Source organism: Ictalurus furcatus, chromosome 15 (genome assembly GCF_023375685.1).
Source record: "Ictalurus furcatus strain D&B chromosome 15, Billie_1.0, whole genome shotgun sequence".
NCBI classification, from domain to species: domain Eukaryota; kingdom Metazoa; phylum Chordata; class Actinopteri; order Siluriformes; family Ictaluridae; genus Ictalurus; species Ictalurus furcatus.
The window spans coordinates 19,379,841-19,395,682 of NC_071269.1; the positions used below are offsets into that span (position 1 = coordinate 19,379,841).

The 15,842-nt window shown below is 39.3% G+C and overlaps 1 protein-coding gene across 4 annotated transcripts in view; it reads left to right on the forward strand.

Annotated features, from left to right (window-relative positions):
• Positions 1-4,396: 4,396 nt before the first annotated feature.
• clstn1 (calsyntenin 1) overlaps positions 4,397-15,842 on the forward strand; it is a 38,405-nt gene continuing 26,959 nt past the window's right edge. For 3 of the 4 annotated variants that reach the window (XM_053642949.1, XM_053642948.1, XM_053642950.1), the window contains exon 1: positions 4,398-4,851. In XM_053642949.1, the coding sequence (XP_053498924.1) occupies positions 4,758-4,851 (94 nt within the window). In that variant the 5' untranslated portion in view covers positions 4,398-4,757. Of the gene's footprint in view, positions 4,852-15,842 lie in introns of all 4 variants that reach the window. The other variant, XM_053642947.1, reaches the window with a different exon arrangement.

The window sequence follows — 15,842 nt, forward strand, 5'->3', positions numbered from 1 at the left end:
AGAAATTCAAGCAGAACTCACTGAGGCTGAAGCAAAGAAAGAAACAAACCAAGAAATAAATAAATAAAACATGTACAGATTTTCAAATCACACTCAGAGTGCTGGCTTGAGTGGAGGCTGAATGCATAACAGGTTTAAAAAAGTGACCTTGGGCAGTAACACACTGCTTTGCACTGAGCCTGATAACTGTAATAAGAAAATAAAAAAAAAGTTAGGACCTTGGAGCCTTCCCGTTGAATACATCTAAAAAAAAACAAAAAAAACCCATCTGTAGATAAAATTTCCACAATGGTTCAATACCACAACATTTGGTTTTGGCTTATATTAGAGAAATTATGCAAATAAATGACACTTTTGCCAAAATTTTAAGGCTGAAAATCTTGCAAAGATTAAAAAAATAATAATAATAATTCAAGAACACATGGGTGGCATGGTGGTGCAGCACGTTCCAAGCTCCCTGGTTCAATCCTGAGCTAGGGCAAAGATAAATTGCCCCTAAGTATGAATGTGTGTGCATAATACCCTGTGAGAACTGGCATCCCATGGTATATTGCTGCCTCACACCCAGTGTTGCTAGGATTGGCTTTGGATCCATCACAACCCTGACCAGGATAAAGCAGTAACTGAAAGTGATTGAGAGTAAAGAATGCATGTTTTTCAAGTTGATGTTTTGTCTTTTACATAACAAATTTGAAGTGAACTAAACCATTATGCTTTATATTTAAATAAAAGTTCAGTAATTTAGGGATACACTCCTTCTTTGTGTTATGTATTCATACTTGGCATAGGACCCATGCTTCAGTTTAATGTAATCACATTTCCAGATCTGTTTAAAATATTGTAGCCACAAATGAGGCAAAGAATAACATTATTAATAGCATACATACCAACATACCATCCTATTACTGACAATTATGTAGATTGATTTGAACTAAGACACTGGGATAATCTGTTGTTGCTTGAGGTAATATTTCTTAAGGGACCTGCTATACAGCAAAGTTGTAGTAATGCCTCTTCCTGTTCTTCTAAAGCTCAGAACCATCTTAGAGCTTGAGGGCATCCTGCCTTCTCATAACTTAAAATAAAATCATATTAATACCACGTTATATCATGCTGCAATACTAACAGCCTCCCTCCCTTTCCATTCTTCTCTCTTTTCTCACTCTGTGTCAACTGCATAGACAAACACACTCACAAGGACCAAAATAACCCAGCTATTTTGAAGACTCTGTGCACTGCATGCAAAGAGACGGAGAGAAAAATAAAATTCCTTCATGGCAACAGGAAGGTGGCAGAGTGGAATTGGAGGAACAGCACTGAAGCTTTAGCTTGGCTTGCATTCCCTTTAATAACATTATACACCCAATCCTTAAATCCTGTTGACTCTACTGAGTGAATCCACTCCTAACAGGAGGAACTTGAGGTTTCAAGCTCTCCCTCCCTCACACAGTCAATGAGGTGAGTGACTCTGAACACCAGAAACATCTCTTTGAAGTCGGCTGTTTTGAGGCGCTAGATAAAGTCATCGGTATGTGTGAGAGCTGCTAGGGTCAGGTTTTTCACCATAAACAGGACTCAATGGAGAAGTAAAAAAGGAAATAAATATTAAAGATGGTGAGAGTTTATTCTGTAAACAAAATAGGGTATATGCGTGTGAGCTTCCTCCATTCTGACCTGTGAGAACATCCTTATGACTGAATCTTCATGTTGAAACAGGCCAGGCTGGACAGACACCTTTTCTTTCGAAGTATTTCTGTTCTGTCTAACATTGTCCTTCCCTTTTCTATAGAGTAGCTACAATGAGCTTGCTATTCTGTAAGAATCTGAAGAGGGCTTACACACTTTCCAAGCCAGTTCATGTATTGCCAGAGGGGAACAAATGTCCTTTGTGTTGAGTTCTATCCACTTACCAAAGACAGGCCCAGAACTGTCCACTTATTGTATATCAGTTTGCCCTGTGTGTTTAGTTAAGGACAGATACTAAGATAGGCTTTGATTTTATTGGATTGATAATGACATGTTTTAAGTAATATTGCTCGACCCACTTGTGTTGTTGATTTGTCTCTATGCAAATTTTCTTTGTGTAGTTTTGATACTAGAACAATGAAACCCGTTAACTTAAATAGGTATTTGTTTAAAATGACATATTAAAAATAACATGGTTTTTAAAAGTATCTTTCAGCCAAATGTAACAACCAAAAGCAATTAGAACATTATTTTTAAATGAAAAACACTAGGAATCGTTGCACAGAGGTGACTCAGTCAGATTCACCTCAGATTCTTTGCACTGGTTTCTGTGTCTCTATACACTTAGTTTCTTAAAACCCACTGCTGTTTCTCTGTCAAATATTGAGATTCCACTTTTTTTTTGTTGCCTATTTACTTATGTACAATGTGTCCCGTATTATATTTAAACTGTTCTGATTATGCTTAGATTTACAGGAAACTACAGTACTCATTATACACTCTTAGAAAAAAAAAAAAAGGTAAACCTTATACCTTCAAAGGTTTAATTTCCCCAGATCATCCCTCTGGGGAAATGCCTTAAAAGTGTTTTTACGTAGTTTTTATGTAGAACTCTATATCAGTGGGTTTCCCTTTGAGAGAGGGTACCAAGTAGAACTCCTCAAGCAAGCAAACAACCCTAAACTGTATCTGTATATACAGTTTATTCTATACTTGCCCTATGTAAATGATCTTGTGCTATTTGCCCTTTGCTTATTTTGTATCGGTGAATGAATATTTGCCTAGGATACTATATTCATTCAATGACGAAGCAGTTTTTTTTCATGAAACATATATTCCATTAACTAATATATCAATAAACACATGTCATCTGAGAAATAAAAGGACAGACATTTCAACATAATCCAAAATGTTTGTCTCTCCTGTATGAATTGATTGTGGGCTAGAAGTTACATTAACACTGAGAACCATCACAGGAACAAATCCGGTCCAAAAAGCATTGAGTAATGATTGCACATATGCACTTCTTGTTAGTGAAACAATCAAACTGTAAGTCCAATCTATGGGTTATAATGTATGAGTCTCATATAGATAAGCATAGTTGTGCCAGGGCAAAGGTTGTGAAAAAACCATAAACCATCCAGTACACAATGTGAGGTATTTCACTGGTCATTTTTAGTGAACAAGAAATATTCTTAATTTATTCTGTTTATCTGTTGTTGCACTTTTATCTCAAACAAGATGTCACAAAAGAATGAATGGATTTGACTTTTAATAGGTGGAGGTCATCCACTTTCCAGATGACTGGTTATCTTGTTACTTTTGATGCTTCCTGGTAACATTAAAGCAGGAAAGTGTTATTCCTCAGTACAAGACTGTGCTGGCATATCGGCAGCAAACCATTGTTTATTCAGTGATTATTTTGTTTTCTAAAAGGCCAGCAACAATAGAAAACCTGGCCAACAAAGACTACAATTACAACACACCATGCATGTGAGCCAGGCTATGGAAAGCAAAGTGCCAAACATAGGTTGTTGGGATTTCAGTTTAAAAGAATGGATGGTTAGTGGGGATTTGTGCGCACCCCCCCCCCCCCCCCCCCCCCCACACACACACATTTACACTAAGGAGCAATTTATAGTTGCCAATCCAACTACCAGCATGTTCTTTGGAGGAGAGAAGAACCAGAGGAAACCCATACAGACATGAGGAGAAAAATCCACACTCCACACTTACTACTCTGAGCTCAGGATTGGACTGTGGACCTTGGAGCTATGGGGCAGCAACACTCCTCACTGCACCACCATGCCAGTCAGTAGGCCAGCCAAAAAGCAAAATACCGTTGCAAAATATCTGATTTGTTTCTTGATGCTAAATGAATTGTCAAGAATAACATTACTGTGTTGGCAGCACAGTACGTATACTATATAGTACCCAGTGAAACCATTATATATTTATAATGTTTAGTATGATTTAAATTCAACATAAGTTAGAAATGTAATAATTAAGGAGTGTGGAGCATCAATGTGGAGTAAATAAAAGCAAGAAAAAAAGACTAAATTCTTTTAATTAGGTTTGTTGACTTTAAAAAGTCTAGTACCCTCTTGGAAACTTGCAGGGAAATTCTTACTAAATTCTGAAGCGATAAACCATTATAATGACTTGATTTGGTTTTCTAACATTGATTTTCATTATTTATATCTGATGCACTGAAATAAAACATGCTCCACTGACTCTGGGTAACCACATGTACTACAGAGGCCTGTATCATGTTTCCCAATTTTATGAAAAGAATAATTAAGGTCTACGTGAATGACATAGCAATTACTGTAGGTTAGCATCCCACCCTGTACCACCCATGTGGCCACGCCCCTTAAACCGGATAGATGTCGGTGTAACACAACTCAATTTTAATTGCGCAAACGTAGCAGGCCTGTTACAGACCACTGACAATACGGTCAGCTTGATAAACATGCTACTATCACCGTGTTGTCGCGGAAAATGTCTATTTATTAAATATTTGCTGCGACTTTAGTCAGTTGTATATCAGCTCGGGCATTGACAATAACAGGCGTGACGTCACGCACGCGCAGAGCCGAGCGTGAGAGAGAGAGAGAGAAGAGCGCGAGCGCACAGGGACTGTAGAGACAGAGCTGCGCGGCAGCCATCTTACAGCTTTTACTGTCACCCGGGCTACATCTCCTGGATATTTCTTTAACAAAGGCGACGTGTACGAGGAGGAAGCGGCTCTTTTTCAGCTTCTTTTTGGTCATTTGAAGCAAAACTGCGGGATGAGGAACGGCAGGTCCAAGCCTGTGTGCTCAGCGGGCGGACTGCTGCTGCTGCTGCTGCTCGGACTGTTATGCGAGGTGGAGGCAGCCAAAGGTGAGCTGTAATCCGCTGTTCAGAGATAAACCAGGGCTAAATCTTTCCCACATGAACTCTCAATAGTCTAAACTCTTCCTTATTAAAAGGAAAGGAAAAGTTAGTGCTTGTTAGAATTAGGATGCCGTGTTGTCGGCGTTTGAAACTGCGGTGCGGACCGGGAGAGATGGATGGTGCCTCAGTGCCACAATGTCACACTGCAGTAGTTTACTTAGATTTAAGACTCTATACAGGACACTGTCACCTTCTTTTACCTTTTAAATACCTCCCCTTCCCGTGTTTTCCCCTGTTCTTGTTTAATGGACAAGTTATTGACGTGTCCGTCCTAATCAGTGCGCCGCCAACACCCTCTCTCTCTCTCTCTGTCTCTCTGTGTGTGTCTCTCTCTCTCTCTCTCTCTCTCTCTCTCTCTCTCTCTCCGTGTCTCTCTCTGTCTCTCTGTTTGTGTGGCTGTTTGTTTACTGTCTTTTTGACTCATATCCTTTTTCGGGTCGAGATGTGGAGCAGTCATGTTTAATAAAAACGCACATAACATTGCGCACCCTTTCAGGAACAATCTTCTACGCATTGCAGATCCTGTGATCAGGCTTTGTAAAGCATTTATAAAAGTTAATTTGTCATGATGATGATGATGATGATGATGATGATGGAGGAAGTGTAATTTTCAGGTGGCCTTGGTTGCAGGTGCACAGGCATGAACAGACCCAACAGGAGTCAGGATTTCATCATCAATCCATCTAGTGCTGTAACATCAAAATGTACGAATCGAATAAAAAATATGGAATTATACAGTCTCAGGAAAGAAAGGGGTACAAAAACTGTCCTTCTCCTTTTCTCCTTGTAGCGGGGGTGGAACGCTGAAGACTATGCATACCTATATGGTATACCTTTAAAACTTAAACTGTAGATCTCATAATCTTAAATATTAGGCTATATTACCATTTTTTCCCTAACCGATGCCATGCAAAACAAATATTCCAAGTCAAAAGGCTGCTGCTGAACAGTTTTCCTGACATTACAGCATCTGCGCACCCCGGGTGGTTTATTTTAGATTCATGAGGACTCAGGACATCCTCATGAATCAATCTAGTGCTGGAACATTACATGCATTCCTGCTTTACACCTACAGATCCAAAATACACTGTGCTTTAAAATATTGAACAATCACAGTTTGGGCTTTTTTTCCCCACCCCAAAATATGTTATCATATACGCTACGCATGTCACATTAAGGTTACGTATGGGTTCTACGTGTCAAATTAAGATAACGTATGGCCTGTACACGTCACGTTTCACGTTACCCAAGCCAATTAGAGAGCATGGAATACGGTTTCGAACCGGTCCCTTTGACACAGCTTGCCGAGAAATGGGTTGAAGGCTGGCAATAAGTGTCAAGCATAATAAAGTTGCCATGTGCGGCAGCTGGGAACGCACAACCAGAGGCCACCAGTCAGGAAACTGGATAAAAGCTGGATTGTGGTGCGGTCCTGTCATGGCACTGGTGTCGAATAAGCTTACAGCATATGATGTTCCTGGGATATTTCCATACAGGATGTTTTTCAATGTCAGATTTATTCTTCCTGCATAAAAGAAGGATGAAGGTCACATTGTAGGCTTTGCATAGGCTTAATGATATCGACTGAGAGCACGGTTTAAACACGTGGAGGGATGAAAAAAATGTTTCATTATTATATTAAAAGCAGACATTAACCCTTAAAATTCTATTGCCATGAAATGTCTTACATATTTATATGATTGATTTGGCATAGAAACTCACCTTAAATTGTGTCTTGTTGTGGAGATCCGTGGATTAACAGGAAAGAAAATAACGGTTGCAGATCTACTCATAGCTAAGGCCGGGCGATACATCGATGTGATATTGATATCGTGATTTTGCACACACAATTTTGCCTGTATTTCCCCATTTGTAAGTCACTTTGGATAAAAGCGTCTGCTAAATGACTCAATGTAAATGTTATAACTGATTACGCGATACATTTTTCCCAGATATGGATATGGTGATGTATTTTTAGCGTTTTTGATCATTACAGATTAAATGGCACTGAATGGATGCCGTTGATTTGACATTAAAAAATTATTTAATCTGCTCTGTCTTTGTAGGCATTAAAGAAAAGTATCTCAGTTTAACATTTTGCTGATGTTGTTGTGGTTTTATTTGACTATTGTTTTGCAGATAGTTTGTTAGCTAAATGATATATCGTGATATGTATTGTGTATCATAGAAATATCGTCAAGTGTCGCGATTTATTTTGGTCATATTGCCCCTATTAAAAACATATAAAAAATATGAATGGATTTCAGATAGTTAAAGACCTCACATGTGTCGATTTGTCACCTTGGTGATTTGGTTTTACACCAATTCTTCAAAACCTCTACTAGTTTTTACGATCTGCTGTGCTTTGTTAAGGGATATGATGGTTTTCACAGAGACTGTTTAACTAAAGCTGTTTGTTGCAGCACACCTGCTCTCTTCCCGACTGCTATCACTCGAGGAGCACGTGAAGCTAAATCCAGGTTATTGTTGTGTTGTGTAGTTGTTTTCTTCTTCCATGTCCCTCCCTTGCTTTTTGTTCATTCTCTGTAGACACGATGAAAAATAATCTTTACCAGCCACAGAAGACTGTCTGTGTAGTGTATTATTCAGGCCCCTCTTTTTTTGTTGTTGTTAATGCAAGAAGCTGAAGCTTTTTATGATGGTATACTTTTTCATACTGTTTTTCAAAGAGCTTTGAAAAGAGCATTGTTCGTCTGCCACCCTAGTGAGAGTACAGGCAGTACCCGAGGTATTGAAGATCAACAAAGGTCTACAGCCTGCAGATAAACAGAATTTTAACTACCAGCAGTGGCCTACTTATGATTATAATATGACTTTATAACAGAATTACTAAACAGAGCATTAGGTGAAAGCTGATACATATGGGTGTTTTGTCGAATGAATCAGTTGCATGACTAAGGCCCTGTTTACACTAGTGCGTTTTCGTTTTAAAACGCATAACTTTTGCTACGGTTACGCCTGTCGTCTACACTACTCTGGCGTTTTCAACCCTCGAAAACGGAGATTTTCGGAAACGCCGAAGACCCTGTTTTAGTTTGAAAACTCCAGGCTCGCGTTTCAGTGTAAACAGACCAAAACGAAGGCGTGGCTCCGCCCACATTCGCCCCCGAACGGGTCTTCTGGATCATTGCGCATCCTTCCCTGATTCGTCAAGCCCCTGCCATATGACCGTTACGCTACCTTGATCGTATACACAGCAACACGGAGACTGAACCGCAAGCTTTGCTGGCTTTGGCAGCCTGCTCATGCACAATGCAGTCGTTAGTAGTCCTTACTAATATTTACAAAAGTAAAATAGCACAAGATGGATGTTTATTTCTGCGTCGTCTTATTATTACAGATGGAAGAAGAGATCTGCTGCCAAATGTACCTCCTAGGACATAATTTTAATAACGTTCTTTAATATCTGAAGTGTCTGAATTCATATTTTTTAGTGCAGTCTTCAGATTGAAAAGCTAAACTAGTGGTATTCGTATTTCTAAAAAGTGGGTGATATGGTGACATAATAGATATACTGATAATTACAGCACAACAAATCTTTCTGAGATATTGCAATATCTTTTTTTTTTTTTTAATAACAGTTTTAAAGTCTGGAATCAGTTGATTTGATGTTTAAATTAGTTTACTAGTGTAAACAGGGCCTAACTTAATCATGTTCGATGATGGCTGGTCACGAAATTATTTAGAGGGCTTTTCCCTATCAGTAACTTGATGGTACGATTATGAAAGGCATAAAACTATTATGTGTGCACGTAGCATTTCAAGTCTGAATAGCTGAAAAGCTGCACTTCCCATTAGTCATCTCTTTCTTTCAGATCTCACAATTTACGCCGATTCACTTCTAGTTTCTCCTCCAAGGGCATTTTGAAAAATCACTGAAGAAAAAATGTTTATTACGCCTGTTGTATTTCATTTGCGCCTTCTGAGTCGCCTCTGATGACGTGTCATGGATGTGTCAGCAAGGCAGACGTAAATAAAATAACTCCAATGCGCACCGAATCTGGGGAGTTTCACTGTGTGTAATCACTTTGACGCAACTGTGAACAATAAGCTGTGTGAGTCTACAGTCTGGGCTAGAATGAAGTCAGCCCCAGCCTATATTTCAGACCATTCTGTGTATATATTTATGACACATGATATGTCATTTATTATACCCTTGGTGTTTCCGTTCTTGATTCGACAGAAGTATAAAACATTTATAACAGTCTTTTGATTGGCTGGTGTTTTCTGTTTTCTTCAGACCATATGGTTACAGGAATTTGTTGTTTTTATTACAGTATGGTCGCTGGTCAGTGGCCGTTTGGTCATTTTGGCCCATATAGGTGTTTAAAGGGCAGATGAATGATAAAATGTAGATTCTGGATTGTAAGTAAATACCAAAATGCAAAAATATCACGTTTGAAGACATTTTTGTGATACGTGTTACGGGTCATGGAGATACAGTTTTGCTAACAAACTGTCAGTGAAAACAGCATTTAAAAAAGGAATCTTTAAAAATTACTTTCTTGACACTTTTAATTAATGTCTACAAAATAAATGAATACTCACTTGAACAATAATTAAGAGAGTATTAATATTCTCTTTAAAAGACTTTCAAAGAGGTCAAAAAAGTAAACATCAAATCAACTGATTCCAGACTTTAAAACTGTTATTAAAAAAAGAAAAGATATTGCTATATCTCAGAAAGGTTTGTTGTGCTGTAATTCATCACTATATCTATTGTGTATCACTATATCATATCACCCACTTTTAAGAAATACGAATACCACTAGGTCAGCTTTTCAATCTGAAGACTGCGTTAAAAAATATGAATTCAGACACTTCAGATATTAAAGAACGTTATCATTTGGCAGCAGAGCTCTTCTTCCATCTGTAATAATAAGACGACGCAGAAATAAACATCCATCTTGTGCTATGCATCTAGTGCATTCTTTAAATCAGTAGGCTGCTGCAAGACTTTTGGTCCTGAATGTTTTGTGTAAATGTGAATGTTTGCCAGAGTTACTTTTTTCATAAAAGCGGAGATGACGTCCCAGAATCTGGAGCATCGGCACAGTGGCAATTTGTCGTGAGAGATTTGTCATTTTACATTCATGGTTAGAAATGTTATCAAATCATTGTCATTATATATTTGTGAAACATGACATAAAGAAACTAGATGGATTTTGGTGTGCTCATATTTTACTATGCATCCTTACATAAACCATAGTAGATTAGATTTAAGTTATGACACAGATACTAGGCTTACAGCATTCCTGCTGGAGCAACTGCTTCTTGGATTTCAGTAAAGAGATTCATTTAGGTATTGAAATGCCCAGTCTATAGAAAATATCTCATAATCACAGTGTCTCAAAAACCCAAATATTGGCCTGGTATATTGGCCAATGCATTAGTCAGTTGCTGATGATGGAAGTGGCCTGGTTTTGCCTCACACATAGTTTTCTTATCAGTATAATTTATAGAATATTCACCCAGCTCTTAAGCAGTGCAGAACTTTTTTCCAACTTTGCTATAAACAGCTTCATAGTCAGCACTTGTGCCCTCGAGGCAGACTCGTTGCCTGTCTCAGCAGCTCACGCTCAATCGGGACGCTTCGCAGGGTGCGGCTTCTCTTCCACACGGCATGATGGGTAATGTCAAAGCATCCCAGCTGCTGAAATCAAGTGCTAATCAAGTATTCATGATGCGGTTATGCTTCACCGAAGGTACCCTCAATAACACCTTGCTGTTTCTACTACATCATTCATAATCTAAATATAAGCTAAGGGCTGCTTATTAGACCTCACTCCGCAATGCCAGGGGAATGAAATCTGCCTCGATGCTGGATGGAAATAGCTAAATATGGGAATATAGGAGGCGTTACTCCTTCCTAAGGCATCAAAGTGCAATGAAACTCTTAGAATATAATTGGCAGCTTTGGGAAATGTTGATGTGAATTAAATGCAGATAAAATCGGTGTTCAGTAAAGATTCAGTAAAGTGTGACCATGCTGTAGAGCAAGATTAATTGTTTTTTTTATTTTTCTTGGGATGATTGTTCTACTTAAAACATATGTAACTTCTAACACTTAAAGAGTAAAGAAACAAGACGTCCAGTTTACATTAAAATACTTTCATATCTTAGAGATAAATTGAGATATTTATTTTTACAGTATTCTTTATCAGGGTAAATAAACTTTTAATAATAGCTCTATATGGTGCTGTTTTTTTTCTTTCTTCCATGTCTCCTCCTCCTCCCGGAAAACTGGTGAATATGCGTATGTCTCACACAGTGCACCAGTTTTCTGCTCTGTTTATCTCAGGATTGAAACTTTCAGAACAAAGGGCTTCTTGACCTGCAGTTCAAGACCGCGTGCCGGAACGAACACGTCACTGTGGGCCCACTGCCGGTAACATATTAACTCGGACGTTCGGCATGCCTTCTGAGCTAAATCCACACAGAATTCCACAGATGAGGCAAGCGATGCAGGCGTCATAACGCTGATCAGCTGTTTTAGAAGCTGGTGATTTCTTTGCTAAGCTTCTGCTGTCGTTAGGCCTATATTCTCCATGAAATCAACTTTGGTCAGATTTCACTCACCCTGCTGGGCACCGAATGGATTCACCGATCTGTTACGAACAGGTCTCTTAGGGTCGAATATTATTAAGTGCATGAAGTGTACTTGTGCAGCATAATCAATCTTTTTTCTTAAACACAAAAATCAATGCTAACACTACAGATATCATGACTTTGCTGGTCTTATTAACAGAATGATTGTTTTGTGTTGTGGAGTTTGCTGAAGGGCTAGAAGCAGGAATGCTTACTGCGTGAGCTCTGATGGATTGCGCTCTGCAGAATGACTTGTATTTTAGTGTGTTTTTATTCACTGAGTGCAAGTAGGGAATGCAGAGAATTTCTCATTAGGGTAATGGTGAGACCTTAATGATGAAACATTATCGAAGGGTAATGTAATTAATATGCACTTTCGGCTGAAATCACAGTGTGTGCTTTGAGCCTGTCTGACCTGTGTGTCTCGAGAGACATGTTTTTGTTTCAGGAAATACGTCCCTTTGCCGGTTCGTGCCCTAGTGCGTCAGAAGTACTGGCTCTATGGGAACAGGTATCCAGAGAGCCATTAGCTACAGCTAAGAGTTGTGTGAGTGTGTGTATGTGTGTGTTTCAGCCACAGGTGGGCTCAAAGCGAGCTCTGTGCTGTGTGGCCATCTCTCTCGCACTTCACCCTCACTGGCTCTTTGTGTGGCACTCTCAGAGATCCCAGATTGAGCCCCATTCACAACCGCCCTGCCCCCAACCCTCCTCAAAAACCGGTCTTTGCCTTGTTGTCTGTGTTGTGATTGCTGCGGTGGACAAACAGACTGTTCCTTGCGTACATAGGAACCCCCTGCCTAGCTTTCCAGGGCCAACAACTCTTGTCTATGTGAAGGAGTTCTGGCTTGTTGCCCTATTTCCACGTTTGCCTCTGAACAGTCGGTGCACTGTGATTTGAGAATCGCAACCATTTCTTCAACCAAATGCAAACACTTAAGTGTAGCTGTCCAGTAAGACAGTTAGCCGTTTTCATCCTTGCTTGTTGGCAATGTGCTTAAGAATTGAAACTTTGGAGATGTTTCATGATCAGACTAATTAGCAATTCTTTGTGTGGGCCCTGAACAAACATCTTGTTTAAAAAAAAAAAATCTATGTGGGTGTTGAACCGTGTAGCACAACTTGCTCATCAGATAGTCATGTAACCTTCTGGAGGCATGATCAGTGTAGGAAGAGTGTGTTTTCTTTCCAGCATACATAATAAATGTTGCATTTCTCTAGTAGTAAAGGCTGGATGGTGGGCTGACTGAAGTTTATATGGACTCTGAAAGGTCTGCTCATAGATGCTCATTGAGTCGCCCTGGGTGCTTTGTGTGCAAGTAGCTCTTTGTAATGCTAGATTTGAATGTCCTATTGTGCTTTGCTTATTCTCACGGGAAGGATTTCAACCCCGAGGAAGACGTCAAACCACAGTTACGAATTTGTCCCGAATCGAGGGTTTCTTTGTCAAACCCTTTGTAGTCTTAACTACACTTGCCATCAAGATGCAAATTTAGGCTGTTTCCTCAGTGTGTCAAGGTGTAGATCACCAGGTGTGTTTTTTTTTTGTCCTGCTGCAGACAGAATTGGAGTTGTGATTGCAGTGTGTGCTTAGTGAGATCTCTCAGCTCTTTGCACTGAAGGTGTGAACGGGGAGGCGTCGTCGGCGTTAATTGGCTGTCGTTGCTGTAGCTCATGCTATGAGTATGATGGGTGTCACAACAGAGTGCCTGCGCTGCTCCGACCAGAAATAGCAGATTATAACCAAACGATTTCAAACTGCCAGACACTGGGCTCTCATTCTCAATGCAACCCTCAGTCCTTCATTAATAATGCAAAGTTTCTGCACAGAATAGAAGTGGAGCTGATGGACTTTGTGATAAGTTGTCCTTCTACAAGGACAACGTGGAATGAAGTATAAAAAGAATTTGACATTTGACGGTCATCAGTCATGGTGTGATTCTGTATATCCATGTTCAAATAAGAATTACATTATTATCTCCATATCAATGAATGATGCAGAGTATTTAAGAATACTTCTGAACAAATATTTTACATAATTCCAAAAATATATGCAGTTAGATGTAGATTCACTGTAAAGTGCAAATGTGCTAGAGTTCTGTTTTAGGGGTGAATTAATGTATACGCTACAGCACGGGCTGTCAGCTTGTGCACCTCGGTTCAAATGCAGACCTAGCAAAGCTTTTCAGTGGATCAGACCCAGCACTTGAAAAATACTGTGGCAGAAATGATGGATAAAAAATTGGCTGAGATGCCAGTATTTTAAACACGAACCATCACTGATTTTTTTTTTAATGTGAGTTACGAGTTTTCACACACTTTCACACACTTTCATAGATTTTCACCTCTCATTCCTGATTAGTGAAGTGATGACATGGCTTGTTAAAGAAAATTCTCGGAAACCAAATGTTTAAAAATGATTGGATGGAAAAGTGTGCGTTTATTCTCTGCTTTAAGTACAAACCCAAGGTCTCATCTCTGTTCGAAGGTCATGGCTGTAGTCAGAACTGGTAACGTGAAGTGCCACTGCGGGGGGGAAGTGTAATCACGTTAAATTGATGAGTCTTATTTATAGCCATGAACTACAGTAATCACTAATGTTTAAACATTAAAAGGTAACTCTTTTTCACCGTTCATGTTAGTTGCCTGTTACAGACGGACCTTTGTAAGCAAGGAATTATATGCAGCTGGACCTTCAATGATCGTAGTTGAATAGTAAGACCCCTGTGCAACAGAATCTTACATAACCCGTAATTCAGTGTGGCACGTACAAGAAATGGGGCACATACAAGATGTCAAGTCAAGACGTTCAGAGTAAAACAAGAGTCCTGTTCAGAGTGTGTAAGTGAGCGCTATTGCACATGAGGAAAACAGTTTTAGTGTTTTTCCTGTTTTTTGGAAAATAACTATATACATGAAACCTCATATCACATTTAGTACTCATAGTTTGTTAATTTTTTTGTATTTAATTGGTGAATTGAGACTAAAGTGTCTTGTAAATTATATGCATTTGTTCAGAATCCTTTTTATACATCAGTCAGTATATATTTAGCTGAAAAGTTTGGAACACTTTTCAACAATAGGCTTCGACGACTAAAAGTAGAACAAGATTTCGAATGTAGATTTTTAAAAAATCTATGAATATGTCAAATCCGATTAGTATTCAAACAGTAATATTTGTGCTCACTGCCCAAACCCATTTATAAGATTTAAACAAACAAAAAAAAGCATCACTGCTGTGTATTTTAATTTCATTAGTATCCCCAGTTCATTGTGTCTGTAATGCTGCGATTCTTTTCATGAAGAGAGACCAGTGGCCTGACTTTATAACCTCTGTCTCCTACTTCATCAGTCAACATCATTGTTAACACAACACGTAGACACACACACACACACACACACACAAGCAAACAAAGACAGTTAGATTGAAAGGCGGGTAGTCTGTGTGGCTACTGGTTGTGGTCTGGTTCAGCTAAGGTGCAGGCTAAATTGCTGTAATTGTTTGCAGTAGTTCAAATGTCTCTTGGGTTGCAGTAATTGTGTCTGTTTCCTATTGTGGGTGACTGTAGATAACTCTCCTTGGGTTATTTGTTCCTAATTACAGAAAACATACTGTTATCCAAAAAATTGGTTTACATTTATTCACTAACTGCTTTTTCCTGGACTGCACTCTAGTCCATCGCAGGGCAACGTGCACATGTACATTCCCTCATTCACACCTAGGGGCAGTCCACATATTGGCATGTTTTTTGAGAGATGGGAGGATGCATGTTCTACTGTATTCAACTAGAGGTTGTAACTTGTCCTTAATCCTTGACCTCCAACCAGGAAAAAATGCCCCTCAAGTCTGAATTCCTACTCGGGAGGTTGGAATGGTTTCCTCAACTCCGAGCACAGCAAGGGACATCAACAGTAAACCAAGTAGCTCTTCTTACCTTTAAATGAGTTATGTTGTATATACAAATATATGCTTTAGACATACAGTCTCACTTATTAAATCTGTAACATTGACTATACAGATCGCTGTTTTGAATAGGAAAATGATCCTCCAACTTCCGAGGTAAGTTGAACACAGTATTAAATTCCACACGGACAATAACCCGAGCTCAGTATTGAACTGGTGAACTTGGAGCTGTAAGGCTGCAGTGCTAGTCACTGCACCACCATACTTGTCTGGCCACAAATTGCTGACTACTTTCAGTAATAAAACAGTTACAATACATACTGACCCAGGGTCGCAGGGAGCCGGGATTCTATCCCAGGGAACAAGAGACACCCTGGACAGGGTGGCCAGCCCATCGCAAGGCACAATCACACACCCATTCACACAC